Below are 22225 nucleotides of genomic sequence, written 5' to 3' on the forward strand. Positions count from 1 at the left end.
GGACCCCGGGAAGGAACAGGGGTGACACACGAGGACACAGGTGATGCAGAAACCAAAGAGCCCTTTAATGCAGGTTTGGGGGCCCGGAGCAGCGCCGAGGCCTCGGGGTGCCCCGGCTCTCGGCCCCACAGCAAACACCACGGACACGCAGGGAGCAGCAGGGGGGTGCCAGCCGTGCCACCTGCTCCTGGCACCGCCACCCTCAGCAGAGCTGCTGGGCTCAGCCGCAGTCAACCCGAGCCGGGGCTGAGAAGAAATCCTCGGGCAGCTCTCCCAGGAGCCCGTCCAGGTCATCTGCAGGCACAGAGGATGTCACTCGTGTGTGTGTGTGACCGTGGCACTGCTCAGGGGCCAGGCCCGGCTTTCCCCAGGCCGGAGAGCTTCTCCTCCCCTCCAGGGTGGCTCCGACTCACCCAGGTCACATCCATCCGTTCCCACCGGTCCTTCCCAGCCGGGATCAGAGCTCGCTGGGCGCAGGGAGGAGCCCCCGGGACGCTGCTCCGCGCTGGGTCCGCCTGTCCTCGGCTGTCCCCGGTGCTCGGGAGCAGGGACAGCCCGGGTGGGCCGTGCCGGGGGCTCTGGGCTCAGCTCAGCCAGGCCAGGGACCTGCAAAACCCAGCGGGGATGGATTCCTGGGGGATTTACCCAGCCCCCCCTTCTCTCGAGGGTCCCCAGAACCCAGACCCCCCTGGGGTCCCAGCAGCCCCCCAGGGCCGCCGGTGCCCCCCTGACCTGGCGGGGGGAGCAGCCCTCGGGCTCGGGTGGGAAGATCCGGAGGAGGTTGTTGGGGGTCACGTTGAGGTAGTGGTTGCGGTGGGAGGGGGAGAAGACCCCGACCTGCGGAGAGGGCAGACACAGCTCCTGGATAAACCCCCAAGGTACAGGTCCCCATTCATGGAAATCTCAGGATGAGGGGTGACATTTTAGGAATAGCTGAGAAAAATCCGAGGTGCAAAACCGTGGGAGATCCTTTTCTTGTATTTATATTTTTGATATTTTTTTATTCCAGAGTGCTATGGAACGGGAACAGGGACGTACCACATGACCACACCAGTTCCTCTTATCCCCTTATCCTAATATTTACATTCCCACTTCCAGGGTGCAACGGGGTTGGGAATGGCACAGGTGATGTGCTGTATCCCCCACCCCGCATTCCCCAGGGATGGAAGAGACCCCGCTGGGGTGGGACCAGCAGCCCCCCAGATTCTCCTCACCTGCCTCAGGAGCAGCACGGAGCCGGCCCGGAGCTCGCTCTGCCTCTGCTCCAGCAGCAGCCGGTGCAGGGTGCCCTGCATCTCCCCTGGGAACGAGGGGTGGCATCCCTGAGCCCCCCTGGGCACAGGGACCCCGGGCACAGGTACACAGGTAACCCCCGGGCACGGGGACCCCCGGGCACAGGTAACCCCCACTCACCTGTGGGGTCCCGGAACACGGCACCGGCACCAGCGCTGCTCCTGGTCAGGGACTTGATCATCACGGCCATGCTGGGAACTTTGTTTTTCGGGAGCTGCTTCAGGGCTGCCTGCACAGCACAACGGGGATTTTGGGATAACCTTGGGCAGTTGAACCCCAGGATCCTTCCCGTGGGATGTTGCTGGATCTTACACCCTCATCACCCGGGGGATGTGGATGTCTGTGCTCAGCTCAGCCCCTTCCCCAGAGACCCCCAGCCCCACAAGCAGCTCCGGGGGCTGAGGGAAGAGCTGGGGCTGAATCCTCACCTTGCGGAGCACCATGACCACGCTGTAGCTGTGGAGGAAGCAGCTGGGGTCCCTCTCATCCAGCCCCAGCTCCGTCTTCATGGCCAGCCAGGGCCCCTTCCCGAAATCCTCCTCCGTGGGCAGCGGGGAGCTGGGCAGCGCCTGGGGCAGGGACACGCAGGGTCAGGAGCACCGGGGCCGATCCCCCGGGATCTGCCGGGGCAGGGCTGGGATGGGGGGGTTACCTGAGCCCGTGTGGGGGGTTACCTGAGCCCGTGGCTTCGCCACGGCCCCGTGAGCCGGAGCCTGGGGAGCAGCCACCAGGATCTCCTCCAGCAGCTTCCCAGAGTGCTTGTGGGAGAGGGAGAGACGTCCAGGGATCTGCCTGGCTGCACCAGCTGCTCCCATCCCATCCCATCCCATCCCATCCCATCCCATCCCATCCCATCCCATCCCATCCCATCCCATCCCATCCCATCCCATCCCATCCCATCCCATAGCCCACTCCCATTCCCGTTCTGCCCACACCCATTGCACTCCTGACCTCATCCCCATCCCCATCCCCATCCCATCCTTTCCCATGCTGTCCCCATCCCCACCCAGGCCCTCTCTCACCCCTGTCCAGCCTCCCCTCCCCATCCCAGCCCACCTGCTGGGGCAGGATCCCGGCGGGCCCCGGGAAGCGCCGGCTCTCCCTGCGGCCGGGGGCTCGGGGGGCTCCCGGGGGGGCTTTGCTGGCCGCTGCCACCAGCTGCACCAGGTGGTTGGTGACCACGGGGACGCTCGGGGGGCCGGGGGCGTTGGGGGCCACGGGGGGGTTCGGGAAGCCGGGGGACTCCACGGAGCTGGGGGGGCCCGAGGGGGGTCTGGGGGGCAGCCGGGGCTGGGGGCAGCTCTGTGCTGGGGGGGTCCAGGGCACCGAGGAGCTGCTCCTTCCCGGGGGCGCTTGGCCAGGCCTCAGGCACGGAGCCCCCGGAGCAGGGACGGAGCCTGCGGACCCTCTTGGCTCTCCCAGGGAAGGGGGGGGTCTGGGGGCGCCGGCCGCGCTGGGCCGCAGCACCGGTCTGGGACTGGGGAGGGGGCCCTGCCCCTCCTGCAGCCCCCCGGAGCCGGGGACCAGCTCCTGTGCCAGCCTGAGCTTTTTGGGGACCCCACATTCCTGAGCGTTCTCCTTCCCTGCGCCCTTCCAGGGCGGCTTCTCGCGGCGCCCGGGGGGCAGCGGGGCAGCGCCGGGCCCCTCGAGCTCCCTGCAGGCAGCCAGGAAAAGGGCATTGTCCTGCTCGTCCTGGGGCGCTGCTCCCCGCCACGGGGGAACCCGCAGGCCCACGGGCTGCTGGGCGAGGGGCCGCAGGCTGGGGGGTCTGCTGGGTTGGGGTCCGCTGGGTTGGGGTCCGCTGGGTTGGGGTTCGCTGGTTTGGGGTCCGCTGGGTTGGGGTCTGCTGGGTTGGGGTCCGCTTGTTTGGGGTTCCCTGATTTGGGGTTCACTGGGATGGGGTTCACTGGGATGGGGTTTTCTGGTTTGGGGTTCACTGGGTTGGGGTCCGCTGGGTTGGGGTTCACTGGGATGGGGTTTTCTGGTTTGGGGTCCGCTGGGTTGGGGTTCACTGGGATGGGGTTCACTGGGATGGGGTTCACTGGGATGGGGTTTTCTGGTTTGGGGTCCGCTGGGTTGGGGTTCACTGGGATGGGGTTTTCTGGTTTGGGGTCCGCTGGGTTGGGGTTCACTGGGATGGGGTTCACTGGGATGGGGTTTTCTGGTTTGGGGTTCACTGGGAAGAACCGGCACGGCGCTGGGCGAGGAATGTCCGGGGATCACAAACTGGTTCTCTGCATCTTGCACAGCGGAGAGGAAATCCTGCGGGGAAAGGAGCAGCGGGGATGCCTCGGGCCCGGGCGCCCCGGGGCAGCCCCAGGATGTCGGGGGGCCCTCACCTCGTCCTCCAGCTCCCCGTCGGTCCCAAAGAGCCTCTGGAAGTGGCAGGACTGTGGGAAAAAGGGAAGAATGGGGCTGGGAGGGACACGCGAGCTGGGGGCCCGGGGGTCTCCGTGGTTCGTGCGGGAGCACCGGGCGGCGGCGGGGCCTCACACCGCGCCGGGGGCACCCCGCACGGGCCGGGGCCCGCAGGGCTGCCTCGGCGGACCCCAAATCCCCCCAGGGCACCCCAAATCCGCGCCGGGCCCGTTACCATGGCAGCGCCGCGACCCCCGGCCCGGCCCCGGAGGCGGAAGCGGCGGGGCCGGGGCTCGAACCCGCGGCCCCGGGGAAGGGGCGGAGCTTCCCCCGCGGCGCCGGGCGCCCCCTGGCGGCGGGCGCGCCCCTTAAAGGGCCACGCACCCCCGTTCCCCGCGCGTGTCACATGTGCACACGCGTGTGCCCCCGCGTCACCGGCCGGGCCCCGCGGCGCCGCCGGTGACTCAGCGCGGCCTCGGCCCGGCGTGATTCATCCCCGCACAGGCTGAGTGACCCCCCCAACCTGGGCCTGCTACACCCACGCGCGTGGGCAAGGCACGAGCAGGTGCCGCGGCCGGCAGGGGCACACGCGTGTGTCTGTGCGTGTGTCCTGCACTCGCACGCCTGTGTGCTCTTACACACTCACACCCCTGTGTCGGTCACACACCATTCCCCACTGACACCGCCTGGCCCTCACTCGCTGCGCGGCCCCTTTAAGGCCCCGTTAGGCCCCGCCCCCCCGGCTCGGCCACGCCCCTTTACCGGGTTGGGGGGGGGCCCGCGCGCGGGGCTATTTTTAGCGGCGGGCGCCGTCACGTGACGCGGAGTGACGTCACCGAATGTTGTTGTCGGGGCGGGCGGGGCCGCGCGGCGAAGATGGAGGCGGCGGCGGGGGGGCGGCGGGGCGCGCGCCGGGCGGCACCGGGGGGACCCCAGGTACGGCGGCGGCGGGCCGGGGGCACCGGCACCGCGGCACCGCGGCCCGCCGGGACCCGCGCTGTCCGGGACCCCCGCGCGCCTCCGGGGGGGCTCCGCGCGGCGGTGGGGGGGGGCTGCGATCCCGGGGTCCGGTGCGGTCCGGTGCGGGGTCGCGGTGCGCTTGGGGGGGCGCGCGGTGAGGGGCCGTGCGCCGTGCGGAGCGGGGGGGCCCGGTGCGGGTTTTCGGGGGGTGCAGCGGGGGGAGCCCTGTGCGGGTCCGGGGCGGCCCGGGGGTCCCCGTGTGCTTTGGGGGGGCTGCAGCGGCGGTCCCGGCGCGATCCGGTGCGGGGCTGCACCCCCGCTGCGGGTGGGGGTCCTGTGCAGTCCGGGGGTCCCGGTGCGGCTCGGGGGGCAGCGCCCGTGCAATGGGGGGGCCCTGCGGTCCGGGGCAGCCCGGCACCTTCGGGGGTCCCGGCGCGGTGCGGGGGGGTCGGTGCGGGTCGGGGTCCCGGTGCGGTGGGCTGTGCACCGTGCCCGGGGGGGGTCCCCGCGGGTCCGGGGTTCCCGCAGTGTCGGGGGTCCGCGTGCCAGCACGGCGGCGGCTCCGCAGCGCGGCCGGGGGGGCCGGGGGGGCCCCGCCGCACCGCGCCGGGCTCGGCGCTGCCGGCACCGCGAGCGGCGTGTCCCCCCCCCCGCGGGGACCGTCCCGCCGCGGGGCCCTCGTGGGTGGCGCCCCCAGACCCCTCTCTCTGCGGGGACCCCTTCTCGGGGGGTCAGCCTGTGTCCCCCCTCCTTATGGGGGTCCCACCCGTGTCCCTGGGGGTGGCACGGCCGGGGGTCCCCCTGCGGGCCCTCCCTTTCCCTGCGGAGCCTGGGGGTGTGGCGCTGCCGACCCCCAGGTCCCTTTGGGGGTGCCCCAGCCCCCCCATCCTGCCCCGCATGGGTGCTCGGGGGGGCTCGGTGCGGGCTCGCCCCCCCGTTTGCAGCGGGGGAGGTTCCGGGGGTCCCGCGGTGCTGACCCGCGCTTGGTCCCGCAGGGCTCCCTGGCGGCGCGGGCACAGCCCCGGTGCCCCGGCCGGCGCTGACGGACCCGCGCCTCTGCGAGCCCCCCCGGGCCACCATGGACCCCCCGAGCGACGCAGGTGAGAGCCGGGGACTGCGGCCCGAGGGGCTCGGCCGGACTGCGCCGTGTCCCCGGCGCGTCCCCCGGCCCTGCAGCCCCCGCGGGACCCCCAGGTTGGGTACCGGGGGTCGCAGCGGCGGGGCGCATCCGCGCCAGCCGGGGAGCACCGGGGGGCCCCGGGGCCGTGCCAGCCGCCCCCCACCCCGGTTATCCCAGCCCGTGCCGCCGCCCCCCCACCCCGGTGCTCCCAGACCCCGGCATCCTCCCGCTGGGAGGGGAAACTGAGGCACGGCTCCCGGCCCCGCCGTGGCCCGGCTCACGCGTGGCTCTTTATGCCGCCGGGGGCGGGTCCCCGCCGTGCCACGCGTGGGGACAGCCGCGGTGACCCCCGGGGCCGTTCCCGCGCTGTCCCGGCTCCCGCTGGCTCCCCGGCGGAGCCGCCCTGTAATTATCCCGGTGGGAACTCCGGCGACATCTGGACGCGCTCGCGTGTCCCCCCCCCGCCCCGAGGGGCCACGCGGCAGCACCGGCACCGCGCCTCTGCGGGGAAACTGAGGCCCGGGCGGCGGCAGCGCCCCGTGCCCCGCTGCGGGGGCTCGCCGGGGCGGGGGGCGTGTGTCCCCTCTGTCCCCAGCCCCCCCAGGCGGTATTTTTGGAGCGGCCGCGGGGCTGGAGCGCCGCCCGGCCGTGCCTGGCACGGGGCTGGCACGCGGCGCGGTGGCACCGGGACACGGCCGGGCCGCCTCCGCCAACCCCGGGGCGCTCCTTGGGGTCCCCTCCCGGCTCCGGGGCTGCCTGCGGGCCTTGGGGGACCCCCTCGGGGGTGCTGAGGTGGGAGGTCTCGGCCGGGCTGGGGCTGTCGGGGATGTGGCGGAGGCGGCCCGTGTCCCCGGGGGTCCCAAATCAGCCCCCGGGGGTCCCAAACCAGCCCCCGGGGGTCCCAAATCACCCACTGGGGGACCCCAAATCACCCACTGGGGGATCCCAAATCAGCCCCCGGGGGTCCCCGGTCAGCCCCCGGGGGCTCTGGGACCCCCAGGGCTCCTTTTCCCGGCCCCATCCCAGAGCCGGGGGTCCCGTGGGTGCCGCTCCCATCCCTCGCTCCCCTCCTTCCCTCCCGGAATTCCTGGGGGTCCCCACTGGTCCCCCAACATCCCTGCGGGTCCCGCTGTCCCCCAGGAGTGCCACCAGCTCCGGAGGGGCTCCGCGGGCCCGGGCAGCCCCTGCCCTGCCCTGGGGGCCGGGAAGGAGTCTGGGGGTCGGACTGGGGGTCCGGGCAGCATTGAGGGGGTCCGGGCAGCATTGAGGGGTCCGGAGCCGGGCGGGCCCGTTCCCGCGGCCTCCTGCCCGCTGGCAGCACCAGAAATAGCCGGGCTGACGTCAAGCCCCAGAGCACCCCGGGGGGGGCACGGGGTGTCCCAGAAATATCCCGGCTATTAAAAGTCTTGGCTCGGGATTAACGCCTGGTAAATAAACGTGGCGCTGCCCCGGGGGGGGGGTTACGCACGGCCGGGGTGGCGGGGGGGCTCCCCGTAACCGGGGGGATGCCCCCGTCCCCAAAAAGGGGGGATTCCACGCTCGGCACGGTGTCACCCCCCCCGTGTCCCTGCAGGGCCACGTGGGGACACGGATCCCACGGGAAATGTGCTGAGCTGGCGGCTGCGCCCCCAGCCCCTCCTGGGGGGGCTCGGGGGGTCTGCAGTGGGGTGGGGGGGTCTCCTGCCCTCACGTTCCCAAAAATGGGGCTAATCCCCCCCCCACTCCGGACATCGCAGGTCTGGCTCGGCAGCGCTGAGGCGGATTAGCGTCCCCGGCAATTAGGGGGATGCGGGGGGTGGGACGGAGCTGGGGGGGGGGCGTGGGGACCCTAGCCCCCCGCAGCCTCCTCAGCCAGGGCAGCCCGTGCCCCCCGGCCCCGGGGCAGTTTGGGGGTGCAGCTGGGTCTGGGGGGGACACAGCGCATCCCCTCCGGGATCTGTTTGCCCCCCTCCCGGCACAATTCCCTATTTTTAGCCGGCTCCTCCCGTGCGCGGCTATTTCCAGGCGCCGGAGAGAATAGCCTGGGGGGGGGCGTGGGTGGGGGGGCCCCTGGGTGGGGGGGTCCCTCTGCCCTGCCCTGCCTGGAGCGGGGGGGCTGCGTTTGCTCCCGTCACCCCAAAACCCAGGGATGCTCCTTGACCCCCCCCAGCCGCCGAGGAGGGATTTGGGGAGCTGAGGTTGGGTCTGGGGGCGCGCGTGGCCCCCCGCTCCCAGCCTATTCAGGGGGTCACGGGTGTCTCTCTGCAGAGGGGGGGTCTGGCCGTGAGCCCCCGCTGGAGCTGCTGCCCCGTGTCCCCCTGCCCGCCCCAGGTGAGTGGGGGGCGGCCCCCCGTGCCCCCCAAAACAGTGAGACCACCCCAAAACCCGGTGACAGCACCCCAAACCCGGTGACATCCCCCATGAGTGTGCAGGGGGAGCGGCTGGATGCGAGTGGATTCAGGTGTGCAAGGACAGGTGTGCAAGGACAGGTGTGCAAGGGGAGCTGCTCCAGCCCTGGGGGTGCTCCCCCCCCCCCCCCCCCACTGCAGACCCCCGGCCTCTCCCGTGCCCCCATTCCGTGGGGTTACCCCTGTTGTGCCCACGGGCACCTCTCTGTTTGGGGGTCCTGGGCAGCGAGGGGTTAAACATCCCCGTCCCGGGTGGTCCCCGCAGGGTGGGAATCCCGCAGGGTGGGGGTCCCACAGGGTGGGCTGTGGCACCCAAAGTGCCGGGTTGGCACCTCCGGGGGGGTTTTTGAGCCCCCCAAGCGCTGCCCCCTCCAGGGCTGGGTGCTGCCGCCCCCCACTGCACCCCAACACCCCCCGGAGACCCCCGGCTGGGGCTGGCACGCTCGGGGGGCTGCAGGAGTACCCCCAAATCCCCCCCGGGAGAGCCAAACCCCGGAGCTGCGCTGGTGGGGGGGCTGGATGGGGCTGGGGTGGTCGGGACGTGGGGGGGCTGTGTGGTTTTGGGGGGCTGTGTGGTTCTGGGGGGGCTCTGGTTTTGGGGGGCTGGCTGTCCCCGGGGGGGTTTCTCGGTGCCGGGGGGGGCTGCTGTCCCCCTCCACGCGCGGTGACGTCCGTGGGGCCGCGGGGCCGCGTCAGTGCCCGGCGGGCGGCGGGGCTGGGGGGGCTCATTGGCATGCACGGCGCGCCCCCCGCCCGCCCCCGCCTTCCTGTGAGCGTGGGGCCGCCCCCCCCTCCCGATCCTGCACAGCCCGGCCCTCCTGCTGGGGGGGGGTCCTGTGCCCCCCGGGGGTCCCTGGGGGGATGTTCGGGGTGGGGGGGGCGGTGTGTGCTGCAGATGGAGGGGTTTGATTGCCCCCCCCCTCCCCGTTTTTAATTTTTGGGGGGCTTAACTGAGGTGGGGGTTGATCCAGGGGGAGACCCCTGAGGGTTTCCTTGACGCCCCCCAGAACCCCCTCCGAGTCCTCCACCGATTCTCCCCGGGGCACCCCCAAACCACTCTCAGCCCCCCCTGCATCCCTGCCCCCCCCAAACCTGCCCCTTAAAGAGCTTCCCTCCCCTCCATCATTCCCGGTGTGTCCCATCCCCTCCATCATTCCCGGGGTGTCCCGTCCCCTCCATCATTCCCGGGGTGTCCCATCCCCTCCATCATTCCCGGGGTGTCCCATCCCCTCCGTCATTCCCTCCATCATTCCCGGTGTGCCCCCCTCCCCTCCATCATTCCCTCCATCATTCCCGGTGTGTCCCCCTCCCCTCCGTCATTCCCTCCATCATTCCCGGTGTGCCCCCCTCCCCTCCATCATTCCCTCCATCATTCCCGGTGTGCCCGCCTCTCCTCCGCCATCCCCTCCATCATTCCCAGGGTGTCCCATCCCCTCCATCATTCCCTCCATCATTCCCAGGGTGTCCCCCTCCCCTCCATCATTCCCTCCATCATTCCCGGTGTGCCCCCCTCCCCTCCGCCATCCCCTCCGTCATTCCCGGCTGTCCCGTCCCCTCCGTCATTCCCGGCTGTCCCGTCCCTTTCCCGCACAGCGTGTCCGTGTCCGGAGGGGCCGGAGGAGGCGGGGGTGGACGCGGGGCTGGCGGCGGCGCGGGAGCAGCAGCTGCAGCGGGAGCTGGTGGCCCTGAAGCAGCAGCAGCAGCTCCAGAAGCAGCTGCTCTTCGCCGAGTTCCAGAAGCAGCACGAGCACCTCACCCGCCAGCACCAGGTCCAGCTCCAGAAGCACCTCAAGGTGGGTGGGGGGCACGGCCGGGGTTGGGGGGAATGGCTGGGGGTGCTGGAGAGGTGGGGGGTGGTGGTTCTGGGGGGATGGAGCTGTGGGGTGCCACCAGTCTGGGGGGATGGAGCTGTGAGGAGGGGTACTGGGGATGGTGGAGCTGTGGGGTGCCACCAGTTTGGGGTGATGGAGCTGTGGAGTGCCACCAGTCTGGGGGTGATGGAGCTTTTTGGGGAGGTATTGGGGTTGATGGAGCCGTTGTGGGGACCCTGGGAGCGATGGAGCCCTGGGGTGTCACTGATGGAGGGTGAGGGAGCTCTGGGGGGACACCGGGGGTGCCCCCCTGCCCCCGGGGCAGTCAGCCGGGGGCCGTGGGGGTCCCACGGCGGTGCCCGGCCCGCAGCAGCAGCAGGAGGCGCTGGCAGCCCGGCGGCAGCAGGAGCTGGAGCAGCAGCGGCAGCGGGAGCGGCAGGAGCTGGAGCAGCAGCAGCGCCTGGAGCAGCTGCAGAGCCTGCGCCCCAAGGAGCGGGGCCGCGACAGTGAGCGGGGCTGGGGGCTCTGGGGGGCTCTGGGGGGCTGCAGCGGGGCTCTGCGGGACCCCACTGCCCCCTGACCCCCCACCCCTGCCCCAGGCGCCATCGCCAGCACGGAGGTGAAGCTGAAGCTCCAGGAGTTCCTGCTCAGCAAGACGAAGGAGCCGGGCCCCGGCGCCCCCAACCATTCCCTCCCCCAGCACCCCAAATGTTGGTAGGTGCCCCCCAGCCCCGCAGGACCCCCCCGAGGCGCCCTGGGGGTGTCCGAGCGGGGTCTCTGCCACCTTCACCCCCCCACCCAGGGCTCACCACACCTCGTTGGACCAGAGTTCCCCCCCCAGACCGGCAGCCCGGGGACCCCCCCGTCCTACAAGCTCCCCCTGCTCGGCACCTACGACGGCCGGGACGATTTCCCGCTGCGCAAGACCGGTGGGTGCGGCGGGCGGGGGCGCGCCGGGGTGGCGGTGGCACCCCGGTGACACGGCTGTGTCCCCAGCCTCGGAGCCCAACCTGAAGGTGCGCTCGCGGCTGAAGCAGAAGGTGGCAGAGCGCAGGAGCAGCCCCCTGCTGCGGCGCCGCGACGGCTCCGTGCTCAGCGCCTTCCGCAAGCGGCACGTGGAGATCACCGGTGCGGGGACGGGGGGACAGAGCGGGGATACCGGGGGGACAGCGCGGGGATACCATGGGGACAGAGCGGGGACAGCGGAGGGACAGAGTGGGGACAGCGGGGGGATACCATGGGGACAGAGCGGGGACAGTGGGGGGACAGCGAGGGGATACCATGGGGACACCACAGGGACACTGCAGGGACACCACGGGGACACCGTGGGGACACGGGCTGGGCTCACTGCCTGCCGCGCTGTCCCCAGAGCCCCCCTGGCCTCTGGGGTGACACACGTGACACACACGTGTGCACAGGGCAGAGTGTCAGGGTGTGGGACACTGTGTGACGTGGAGCCTGTGTGACACACGTGTGTCCTGCGGTGTCAGTGTGACACAGAGAGTGTTAATGTGATGCACACGTGTCCCACAGTGTCAGGGTGACATGAGGCAGTGTCCCCGTGCCCGTGTGACCCCCGTGCCCGTGTGACACCCGTGTCCCCGTGCCCGTGTGACACGCGTGTCCCCACAGTGTCGTCGGTCTGCAGCAGCGCCCCCGGGTCGGGGCCCAGCTCCCCCAACAGCTCCCACGGTGCCCACAACGGCCTGGCCGCCTCCGTCCCCAACATCCACAGCGAGGTACGGCGGGCACGGGGACAGGGACAGGGACACGCCGGGGCTGGCGGCGTCCGTGTGGCCTGTCCCCACGCATGTGGCCTGTCCCCACGCATGTGGCCTGTCCTGCGCTGTCCCCGCGGGACTGACGCCGTGTTTGCTGTGCCGCCACAGCAGCTCCTGCCCCAGCCCCACGGGCTGGCCCTGGACGGGGCCCAGCTCAGCCTCTACACGTCCCCGTCGCTGCCCAACCTGTCCCTGGGGCTGCAGGCCACTGTCACCGTCACCAGCGCCCACCTGCCCGTGAGTGGGGCACGGGGATGTGGGAGCCCCACGGGGACGGGGGCATCAGGGACCCCTGGGGACATGGGGACAGTGGTGGGTGGCATGGAACCCCAATGGAGGACATGGGGACAGTGGTGGGTGGCATGGAACCCTAGGGAGGACATGGGGATAGTGGTGGGTGGCATGGAACCCCAATGGAGGACATGGGGACAGTTGTGCGTGGCATGGAACCCCAAGGGGGACATGGGGACAGTGGTGGGTGGCATGGAACCCCAATGGAGGACACGGGGACAGTGGTGGGTGGCATGGAACCCCAATGGAGGACATGGGGACACCATGGTGCGTGGCATGGAACCCCAATGGAGGACATGGGGACAGTGGTGGGTGGCATGGAACCCTAGGGAGGACATGGGGACACCGTGGGGGTGACATGGGGGCCTGGCACCCTCTGGCAGGGATGTGGGGACCCCGCGGGGGTGGACAGGGACCTGGCACCCCGGGGGCAGCACGGGCGCCCCGGTGCCAGCGCTGTCCCCGCAGGTGTCCCCGAAGCTGTCGCCGCAGGCGGAGGGCGAGCGGCCGGGGGTGTCCCCGGGGGTGTCCCCGCTGCGCCCCGGGGCCGCCCTCCCCGGGAAGTTCCTGAGCACCTCGTCCATCCCGGGCTGCCTGCTGGGGGTGGCCCTGGACGGGGAGGCCCCGGCCGGGTCCCCGTCGCTGCTGCAGCACGTGCTGCTGCTGGAGCAGGCGCGGCAGCAGAGCGCCCTGATCGCTGGTGAGCCCCGGCGCTGCGTGCCGCGGTGTGCCCTGGTGTGCCCCTGGTGTGCCCCCGTGTGCCCCAGTGTGCCCCTTATCCCCCCCGGTGTGCCCCAGTGTGCCCCTTATCCCCCCCGTGTGCCCTCGGTGTGCCCCTTATCCCCCCCGGTGTGCCCTCGGTGTGCCCCCGTGTGCCCCGGTGTGCCCCCGTGTGCCCCTTATCCCCCTGACTGTCTCCTCAGTATCCCCCTGATCCCCCCAGTCCTCCCTCAGTGTCCCCTTGGTCCTGCCTCAGTGTCCCCCTGATTGCCCCTCGATGTCCCCTCAGTGTCCTGCTCCGTGCCCTCAGTGTCCCCTTGGTGTCTCCCTGATCCCCCCAGTCCTCCCTCGGTGTCCCCTCAGTGTCCTGCTCTGTCCCCTCGGTGTCCCCCCGATCCCCCCAGTCTTCCCTCACTGTCCCCTCAGTCCTTTCGTGGTGTCCCCCTGCTCCCCTCTCAGTGTCCCCTCAATGTCCCCCAAGTGTCCCCTCAACGTCCCCCCAATGTCCCCCTCCTCCCCTCTCAGTGTCCCCTCAACGTCCCCCCAATGTCCCCCTGCTCCCCTCTCAGTGTCCCCTCGATGTCCCCCAAGTGTCCCCTCAATGTCCCCCCAATGTCCCCCTGCTCCCCTCCCAGTGTCCCCAGTCCTTCCCCAGTTTGCTCTCTGTGACCCCCAGTCCCGCCCAGTTCACCCCTCGCTCCCTCCCCGGCTGTCCCCCTGTCTGTCCCCGTCTGTCCCCGTCTGTCCCCCTCTGTCCCGGGTTTCGGGTGGCTCTGACGCCGTGCCCGCAGTGCCCCTGCACGGGCAGTCCCCGCTGGTGACCGGGGGGCGCGGGGGGGGTCCCCGCGGGAGCAAGCTGCCACGCCACCGGCCCCTGAGCCGCACGCAGTCCTCGCCGCTGCCCCAGAGCCCCGCGGCGCTGCCCCACGGCGCCCTGCAGCACCACTTCCTGGACAAGCAGCAGCTCAAGGTGGGCCGGGGGCGTGGGGTGGGGGGGGACGGGGCACGGCTGACCCCCAAACTGCAGCGGGGAGGGGCGGTGTGAGCGGGGAAACTGAGGCACGGCATGGGGAGTGGGGTACGGGGCACGGCTGACCCCCAAACTGCAGCGGGGATGGGTGGTGTGAGCAGGGAAACTGAGGCACAGCATGGGGAACGGGGGATGGGAGTGGGGTGTGGGGCATGGCTGACCCCCAAACTGCAGCAGGGAGGGGTGGTGTGAGCGGGGAAACTGAGGCACGGCATGGGGAGTGGGGTACGGGGCACGGCTGACCCCCAAACTGCAGCAGGGAGGGGTGGTGTGAGCGGGGAAACTGAGGCACGGCATGGGGAGTGGGGTACGGGGCACGGCTGACCCCCAAACTGCAGCGGGGAGGGGTGGTGTGAGTGGGGAAACTGAGGCACGGCATGGGGAGTGGGGTGGGAGTGTGGGAGTGGGGTGTGGGGTACAGCTGACCCCCAAACTGCAGTGGGGGTGCAAGCAGGGGAAACTGAGGCACGGCATGGGGAATGGGGTACAGGGCACCACTGACCCCCAGACTGCAGCGGGGATGGGCGATGTGAGCGGGGAAACTGAGGCACGGCACGGGAAGCTGGGGAAGGGCTGCACAGAGGTGTGTGTGGGGGGGTGTGGGGTGGCTGTGGGGCACGGGGGGGCCGTGGGGCAGACGTGGGGGGTCGCTTGACCCCCGCGCCCCCCCAGCTGCTCCCCAAGGGGGGGGAGCTGGCGCGGCAGCCCCCCACGCACCCCGAGGAGACGGAGGAGGAGCTGACGGAGCAGCAGTCGCCCCCCCCGGGGGAGAGAGGCCCCCCCGGGCCCCCCCTCGGCCCCCCCCTCGCCCTGGCGCCCCCCGAGGCCGGGGACCCCCCGGAGCAGCCGCAGGACCCCGAGGGCGGCCAGGAGCCGGGTGACAGCGGGGACGAGGCCCCCGGGGACCCCGACGTCGCCGAGCTGGGCGTCACCTACAAGCAGGTGAGGCTTTTGGGGGGGATTCGTGTCCCTCCATCCCCCAAATGCACCTCCAGCACCCCCTGCCCTCCCCCTGCCGCGCCGTGCGTCCCTCCCCCCGGTTTTGGGGGCTGCGGCGGCGGCGATGGGTCGGGGGGTTGGTGACTCGGGGGGTCGGTGGGTCAGGGGGTGGGTGACTCGGGGGCTCGGTGGGTCAGGGGGTCGGTGGGTCAGGGGGTCGGTGACTCGGGGGGTCAGTGATTTGGGGGGTGGGTGACTCGAGGGGTCAGTGACTCGGGGGGTTGGTGACTCGGGGGGTCAGTGACTCAACCCCCCCCCGTCCCTGTCCCCGCCGCCCCCACGCCGTGACCCCCCGACTCATCCCGGCCCCCCAGGTGTACCCCGAGCTGCCGCTGTACCCCGCGCCCCCCCTGGGGGTCCTGGCCCTGCCCCACGCCGCCCTCGCCCGCGCCCAGTCCTCCCCTGCCAGCGTCAGACCCCCCCCGCCCGAGGGGCCCCCCAAGCACCTCTTCACCACAGGTACGGCCGGGGGGGGTTCGGGGGTCCCTGTGCCCCCGGCTCTGGGGCCTGGGGGGCTCCTGTGCCAGGGGAAGTGCTGGGGATGGTGGTGACCTCCACGAGTGTCCCGTTCCATGCTGGGGCTGTGGGTGTTCCTCTCCCGTGGGACTCCCTTCTTTCCTGGCTTCCCAATCCTTCAGGGCACCCAGGGGTGCCCCTGCTCCACAGGATCCCTCTGTGCCCTGGGGTTCCCAATACTTTGGAATGTCCTGTGGTCCTCTACTCCATCAGATCCCTCTGTCCTCTGGGGTTCCCAATATTTTGGAATGTCCTGGGGTCCCCCTGCTCCATAGGATCACTCTGGGGTTTCCAATACTTTGGAATGTCCCCCTACTCCTTCGGATCCCTCTGTCCTTTGGGGTTCCCCAGATTTTGGAGTGTCCTGCAGTCCCTCAATGCCACAGGATCCCTCTGTCCCCTGGGGTTCCCCAGATTTTGGAGTGTCCTGGAGTCCCTCAATGCCACAGGATCCCTCTGTCCCCTGGGGTTCCCCAGATTTTGGAGTGTCCTGGAGTCCCTCAATGCCACAGGATCCCTCTGTCCCCTGGGGCTGCCTGGTGTCCCCCAATCCCCCGGACCCCCTTTATCTCCCGCTGTTCCAACACCCTGGGGAGCCCGGGGCTCCCCGGATCCCCCGGGATCCCCCTGCCCCTGGGCTGCCCCGCGGGGGTGTCCCGGGTGCCAGCCGTGCTGTGCCCAGGCGTGGTGTACGACACCTTCATGCTGAAGCACCAGTGCACCTGCGGGAACACCACCATCCACCCCGAGCACGCCGGCCGCATCCAGAGCATCTGGTCCCGGCTGCAGGAGACGGGGCTGCTGGGCAAGTGCGAGGTGAGGGGGGCTCCCCACGTTCGGGGGCGTGGGGGCGGCGCGGGGAGCCCGGCGGGCTCAGCCTGTGCCCCTTGCCAGCGCATCCGGGGCAGGAAGGCGACGCTGGAGGAGATCCAGACGGTGCACTCGGAGCACCACGCGCTGCTCTACGGCACCAGCCCCCTGAACCGCCAGAAGCTGGACAGCAAAAAGCTGCTGGGTGGGTGCTGGGGGGTCCCCGATGCCTGGGACCCCCCCTCTCCGCAGCGGGGTCACCTCGCTGCCCCGTTCCTTGTGATCCCTCTGTTCCTTGTGATCCCTCTGTTCCCTGTGGGTCCCCATCCCCTGGGGCGTCCAGGAGAGTCCGTGTCCCATGGGGGTCCCAGTCCTTGGGGTGTTCAGGGGTCCCAGGGGATCCCTCTGTCCCCTGGGGTTCCCAATCCCTCGGGGTGCGCAGAGCCCTCTGTCCCCTGGGGTTCCCAATCCCTCGGGGTGCCCAGAGCTCCCCTTCTCCCACAGGATCCCCGTGTCCCCTTGTCCCCATCCCTTGGGGTGCCCAGAGCTGCCCTTACCCCACAGGACCCCAGTGTCCCCTGGAGTTCCCAATCCTTCGGGGTGCCCAGAGCTGCCCTTACCCCATGGGATCCCCGTGTCCCCTTGTCCCCATCCCTTGGGGTGCCCAGAGCTGCCCTTACCCCATGGGATCCCCGTGTCCCCTTGTCCCCGTCCCTCGGGGTGCTCAGAGCTGCCCTTATCCCACGGGATCCCCTTGTCCCCATCCCTCGGGGTGCCCAGAGCTGCCTTTACCCCATGGGATCCCCTTGTCCCCCCCACCCCTTGACCCCGCAGGTCCCATCACTCCGAAGACGTACGCGGTGCTGCCGTGCGGGGGCATTGGGGTGAGTCTGGGGGCAGGGCTGGGGGTGCCCGGGTCCGTGCCCCGCTGAGCGCCGCTGTGCCCGCAGGTGGACAGTGACACGGTGTGGAACGAGCTGCACTCGTCCAGCGCCGTGCGCACGGCCGTGGGCTGCCTGCTCGAGCTGGCCTTCAAGGTGGCCGCGGGCGAGGTCAAGGTGGGCGCGTTGTGTCGCCGTCACACGTGTCCCTGCCGTCACACGTGTCCCTGCCTGTCCCCCGCGTGTCCCAGCTGTGTCCCAGTGCCACGCACGCACCTCAGTGTCCCACATCCCTCTGTCCCAGCTGTGTCCCAGTGCCACACGTGTGTCACACACACACACCTCAGTGTCCCACATCCCTCTGTGTCCCACCTGTGTCCCTGTGTCCCAGCTGTGTCCCAATGCCACACGTGTCTGTCACACATACACACCTCAGTGTCCCACCCATGTCTCTGTGTCCCACCCATGTCTCTGTGTCCCACCCGTGTCTCTGTGTCCCACCCGTGTCCCTCTCTGTCCCCCAGAATGGCTTTGCCGTCATCCGCCCCCCAGGCCACCACGCCGAGGAGTCCACAGCCATGTGAGTACAGGGACGGGCTGGGACCCCCACCCAGGACCACCCCTGCCCAGGGCCACCCCCCGCCCAGGGCCACCTCACCCAGGGCCACCCCTCCACCGTTGTCCCTCGTCCCCAGGGGCTTCTGCTTCTTCAACTCGGTGGCCATCTCGGCCAAGCTGCTGCAGCAGCGGCTCAGCGTGGGCAGGATCCTCATCGTGGACTGGGTAAGGGGGGGCCCTGCAGCCTCGGGGGGCGCGTGGGTGGCCGTGGGGGGGTCCCTGACACGCGGGTGCCCCCCCAGGACATCCACCACGGCAACGGGACCCAGCAGGCCTTCTACAGCGACCCGCACGTGCTCTACATCTCCCTGCACCGCTACGACGACGGCAACTTCTTCCCGGGCAGCGGGGCCCCCGAGGAGGTACCAGGGGGTCTCTGGGGTTGGGGGGCCCCACATGCCCCCCTGGCCCTGGCTGTGGCACCGGGGGTCACCCGTGGCTGTGCCCAGGTGGGCAGCGGGCTGGGCGTGGGCTACAACATCAACATCGCCTGGACGGGCGGCGTGGACCCCCCGATTGGGGACGTGGAGTACCTGACGGCCTTCAGGTGGGGGGCACGGCTGGGGGGGGTCCTGCCTCGGGGAACCCCCCTGGCCTGGGGGTCCTGAGCCCCTGGGGGGGCTCTGTCCGATGGGAGGGGTCCCTGTGTCCTGGGGAAGGGTCTCTGCAGTGGGGGGGGCCTGCATCAGGGGGTCCCTGCACATCTTAAAGGGGTCCCTGTGCACTTTGGGGGGGTCCTTGCATACCTTGGAGTGGTCTCTGCACACTTTGTGTGGTCTCTGCACAATTTGGGTGGTCCCTGCACACTTTAGGGGGGTCCCTGCACACTTTGGGTGGTCTCTGCACACTTTAGGGGGGTCCCTGCACACTCTGCTCCCTGCGTGGCTCCCCAAGTCCTGGGGTGTCCCTGTACCCTGGGAGGGTCCCCATGTCCCGACCCCTGGGTGCTCCCCCACCCTGGCGGGGGTCCCAGCGCCAGGGGTCCCTGCCCTGGTGGGGGTCCCTGCCCTGGCGGGGGTCCCTGGCAGGGGTCCCAGCGGCGCCGCCCCCAGGACCGTGGTGATGCCCATCGCCACCGAGTTCTGCCCGGACCTGGTGCTGGTCTCCGCCGGCTTCGACGCCGTCGAGGGCCACCTGTCCCCGCTCGGGGGCTACTCCGTCACCGCCAAGTGTGAGTGGGGTCCGGGGGCGCGGGGGGGACCCCGGCCCGGCCGCCCCTCGCCCCTCACGCCCTGCCCGCCGCCGCCAGGCTTCGGGCACCTGACCAAGCAGCTGATGATGCTGGCGGGGGGCCGGGTGGTGCTGGCGCTGGAGGGGGGGCACGACCTGACGGCCATCTGCGACGCCTCCGAGGCCTGCGTGTCCGCCCTGCTGGGCCTCGAGGTACGGCGGCCCCGGGCGCCTCGGCCCGCGCTGTGCCTCAGTTTCCCCGCCTTGGCTGCGGGGACCCCGCTCCCTCCCTGCCCCGGCTCTGGGGGTGCCGGTGGCAGTTTGGGGGGGCTGACGGGGTGTCCCCCCACAGCTGGAGCCCCTGGACCCGGCCCTGCTGCAGCAGAAGCCCAACGTGAACGCGGTGGCCACGCTGGAGAAGGTCATCGAGATCCAGAGTGAGAGCGGGGACACGGGGGACACGGGGGGGACGTGGGGGGACATGGGGGGACGTGAGGGGTCCCAGTTCTTTCCTGGGGGGACAGGAGGGTCCCTGAGGGGTTCTGTCACAGGGAGGGGGGACACTCAGAGGGACATGGGAGGACACATGGGGGGTCCCAGGGGCACACGGGGGATCTCTGAGGGGTCCTTGAGGGGTTCTGTCCTGGGGGCACACGGGGGGGCCCTGAGGGGTCCCTGGGGCCGATTCTGTCACATGGGGGGTCTCGGGGGCACACCGGGGGTCCCGGGGGGGCACAGAGGGGGTCCTGGGGGGGCACAGAGGGGGTCCCGGGGCCCGGTGCCAGCCCTGCCCGTCCCCAGGCCGGCACTGGGGCTCGGTGCGGCGCTTCGCCGCCGCCGTGGGCCGGTCCCTGCTGGAGGCGCAGCGCGGGGACACCGAGGAGGCCGAGACGGTGACGGCCATGGCGCTGCTGTCCGTGGGCGCCGAGCACCGCGGGGGCACCGGCACCGGCACCGGGACAGAGCCCCCGGCCAGGTACGGCCCGGACACGGGGAGGGGGGGACACGGGGGACACGGGGTGTGACACTGGGGAGACACAGGGGGACACGGGGAGGGGGGGACACAGGGGACACGGGGTGTGACACTGGGGGAAATGGGGGGATACAGAGAGGGTGTGACACTGGGGGGACATGGGGTGGGTGTGACACTGGGGGACACGTGGGGACACGGGGAGGGTGAATGGAGTGGGGTGTGACGCTGGGGGACACAGGGGTGTGGCACTGGGGGCCACGGGGGTGTGGCACCAGAGGGGACACAGGAGTGTGACATTGGGGGACACAGGGCTGTGACATTGGGGGACAGGGGGGTGTGACATTGGGGGACACGGGGCTGTGACATTGGGGGACAGGGGGGTGTGACATTGGGGGACACGGGGCTGTGACATTGGGGGACAGGGGGATGTGACATTGGGGGACATGGGGGTGTGACATTGGGGGACACGGGGGTGTGACATTGGGGGACATGGGGCTGTGACATTGGGGGACACAGGAGTGTGACATTGGGGGACATGGGGGTGTGACATTGGGGGACACGGGGGTGTGACATTGGGGGACATGGGGCTGTGACATTGGGGGACACAGGAGTGTGACATTGGGGGACACCGGGGTGTGACACCACAGGGAACACAGGGCTGTGACATTGGGGGACAGGGGGCTGTGACATTGGGGGACACGGGGATGTGACATTGGGGGACAACGGGGTGTGACACCAGAGGACACAGCAGGGCTGAATGCAGCTGGCTGTCCCAGGGGGGTGACAGACACTTGTCCCTGCCCAGGCCAGCGGAGGAGCCGATGGAGGCCGAGCCCACGCTCTGACCCGTGCCAGGGAACGCCCGGGAGAGAGGAGAAACACACACAAAAAAAATCACAGTAAAAGGAAAAAAAAAAGAAAAAAAAATCCCAAAACACACACAAAAAAAACACTAAAAACAAACAAACAAACAAAAAGGACAAAAAAAAAAAAAAAGGCAGAAATCGAAAGGAAAACCAGAAAAAAAAAGAGGAAAATATTTTCTTTTTCTATTAAAAAGAGGAGAAAAACACAAAAAAATCCCCCCGCCCGTCCTGTGCCCCCGGCTCCCTGCGGTGTTTGCGGTCGTGTCTCTTGTGCAGCAGCGGTTCCACCAGCACCCCGTGTCCCCCCGTGTCCCCCCGTGTCCCCTCTGTGTCCCCCCGTGTCCCTCGGGTCCCCCCGGCGCTGCCCGGACCCCCCCGGGGCTCCTCGAGAATTTTTTTTTAGGGTTTTTTCCTGATTTTCCCCTGATTTTTGTGTGTCTCCCCCCCTCGTTCCCTCCCTGGCTCCGGCTCCGTCCCCCCCTGGGGGAGGCGATGGGAAATCTTCGTGCCTTTAAGTAAGTATTTTTTTTTAATGCCTTAATTTCCCTTCATTTCGGGTTTTTTTTTAATTTTCTTGGGTTTATTTTTGTTTCCCTTCGGCCTCCCCGTTTTGGACGGGGACGTGAGACAAAGGGACGAGCCCTGTCCCCACCCCCCTCACTTTGTCACCCCGCCGCCTTCGTTGGGATCAAACTTATCCGTATAGGAGAGGGAAAAAAAAGAAAAAAAGAGGGAAAACCACTTTATTTTCCTGTTTTGTCACCAGCCGGAGGGGCCTCAGAGCGATTTTAGCTTTAAAAGAGAGAAAACCACCCAACCCCCCCCCCAGAAAAAAGGGATATAATTTTATTACAGATGGATTATTTAATAGTATTTTTTTAATTGGGGTGGGGGCGGAGGGGGGGACAGGGACAAGCGCGTCGCGGGTTAAATTATTCCGGGGGTGGGAGGGGAAATTTGGGGTGGTCCCAAATGAGGAGAGAGGGGTAAGGTTGTCCTTGTCACCTCCCCTGGGGGGGAAGGAGCCCGGTTTGGGGTGAGGAGGGGGGGATTGTGCGTGTGGAGGGGGTCCCCATCCCGGGAGAGGGAAACGCCTCTGGATTTTGGGGGGGAAAGAGGGGCTCGGGCCCCCCCGGCAGCGTGCCCGGCTTGCTTTGGGCTGGTGTCCCCCCCGCCCCGCCGTGTGTCCCCCGTGTCCCCCCGTGTCCCCCCGGCCCCGCTCACGCTCGCTCTGGGTCTCGGTTCGGTATTTTGTAAGATGTCCCCCCATGTTCGTCCTTGTATAAATAAACTGTTTCTGGCAATACCCGCCGGGCCCGCTGCCTTTTGGGGGGGTGCTGGGGGTGCCCCCGTGTCCCTCTCTCCCCGTGTCCCCTTTCCCTGCCCCGTGCTCACCGCCGTGTCCCCACGTGCCTCAGTTTCCCCAGGCATGGCGAGAGGCGCAGGGAGGGCGCGGGGCGGGTCCCCTTTGTCACCCTTGGGCTCGGGGGGCTCTGTCCCCGCTGTCCCCCCGATCCCGGCTCTGTCCCCCCTAATCCCGGCTCTGTCCCCACTGTCCCCCCCGATCCCGGCTCTGTCCCCACTGTCCCCCTCGATCCCGGCTCTGTCCCCACTGTCCCCCCCATCCCGGCTCTGTCCCCG

At 69.9% G+C, this 22225-nt stretch overlaps 2 protein-coding genes across 2 annotated transcripts; one reads left to right on the forward strand and one right to left on the reverse strand.

The window, feature by feature from the left end:
• Positions 1-44: 44 nt before the first annotated feature.
• On the reverse strand, positions 45-4007 carry HROB (homologous recombination factor with OB-fold). Its single transcript, XM_077788360.2, has 10 exons — positions 3887-4007; positions 3633-3683; positions 2350-3555; positions 1968-2051; positions 1722-1862; positions 1414-1522; positions 1215-1300; positions 733-837; positions 414-606; positions 45-294 (listed from the first exon to the last, which is right to left on the reverse strand). The coding sequence occupies exons 1-10, from the start codon at positions 3887-3889 to the stop codon at positions 221-223; spliced, it is 2052 nt and encodes a 683-aa protein (XP_077644486.1). The 5' UTR covers positions 3890-4007; the 3' UTR covers positions 45-220.
• Positions 4008-4450: 443 nt separating this feature from the next.
• On the forward strand, positions 4451-21890 carry HDAC5 (histone deacetylase 5). The gene is given in 28 exon segments (XM_085561707.1): positions 4451-4587; positions 5607-5711; positions 7979-8041; positions 9712-9911; positions 10300-10435; positions 10529-10643; positions 10732-10757; positions 10760-10858; positions 10926-11057; positions 11562-11668; positions 11819-11947; positions 12470-12701; positions 13513-13691; positions 14424-14693; positions 15065-15209; positions 15949-16082; positions 16161-16281; positions 16911-16960; positions 17027-17134; positions 17482-17537; positions 17653-17740; positions 17818-17937; positions 18025-18122; positions 18628-18746; positions 18825-18958; positions 19098-19182; positions 19547-19721; positions 20524-21890. Coding segments are annotated over 28 exon segments (3363 nt in total). The 5' UTR covers positions 4451-4490; the 3' UTR covers positions 20564-21890.
• The last annotated feature ends 335 nt before the right edge of the window (positions 21891-22225 follow it).

This window comes from Lonchura striata, chromosome 27, assembly GCF_050655825.1.
Source record: "Lonchura striata isolate lonStrDom1 chromosome 27, ASM5065582v1, whole genome shotgun sequence".
Taxonomy (NCBI): Eukaryota; Metazoa; Chordata; class Aves; order Passeriformes; family Estrildidae; genus Lonchura; species Lonchura striata.

What these genes read in the sequence shown, in the direction of transcription:
- HROB (XM_077788360.2), bottom strand. An exon ending in CCGTGCTGCTCCTGAGGCAG is followed by an intron (nt 838 to 1,214) that starts GTGAGGAGAATC and finishes CCCTCTCCGCAG; the next exon opens with GTCGGGGTCTTCTCCCCCTC. An exon ending in AGGGCTGCTCCCCCCGCCAG is followed by an intron (nt 607 to 732) that starts GTCAGGGGGGCA and finishes TGGGTTTTGCAG; the next exon opens with GTCCCTGGCCTGGCTGAGCT.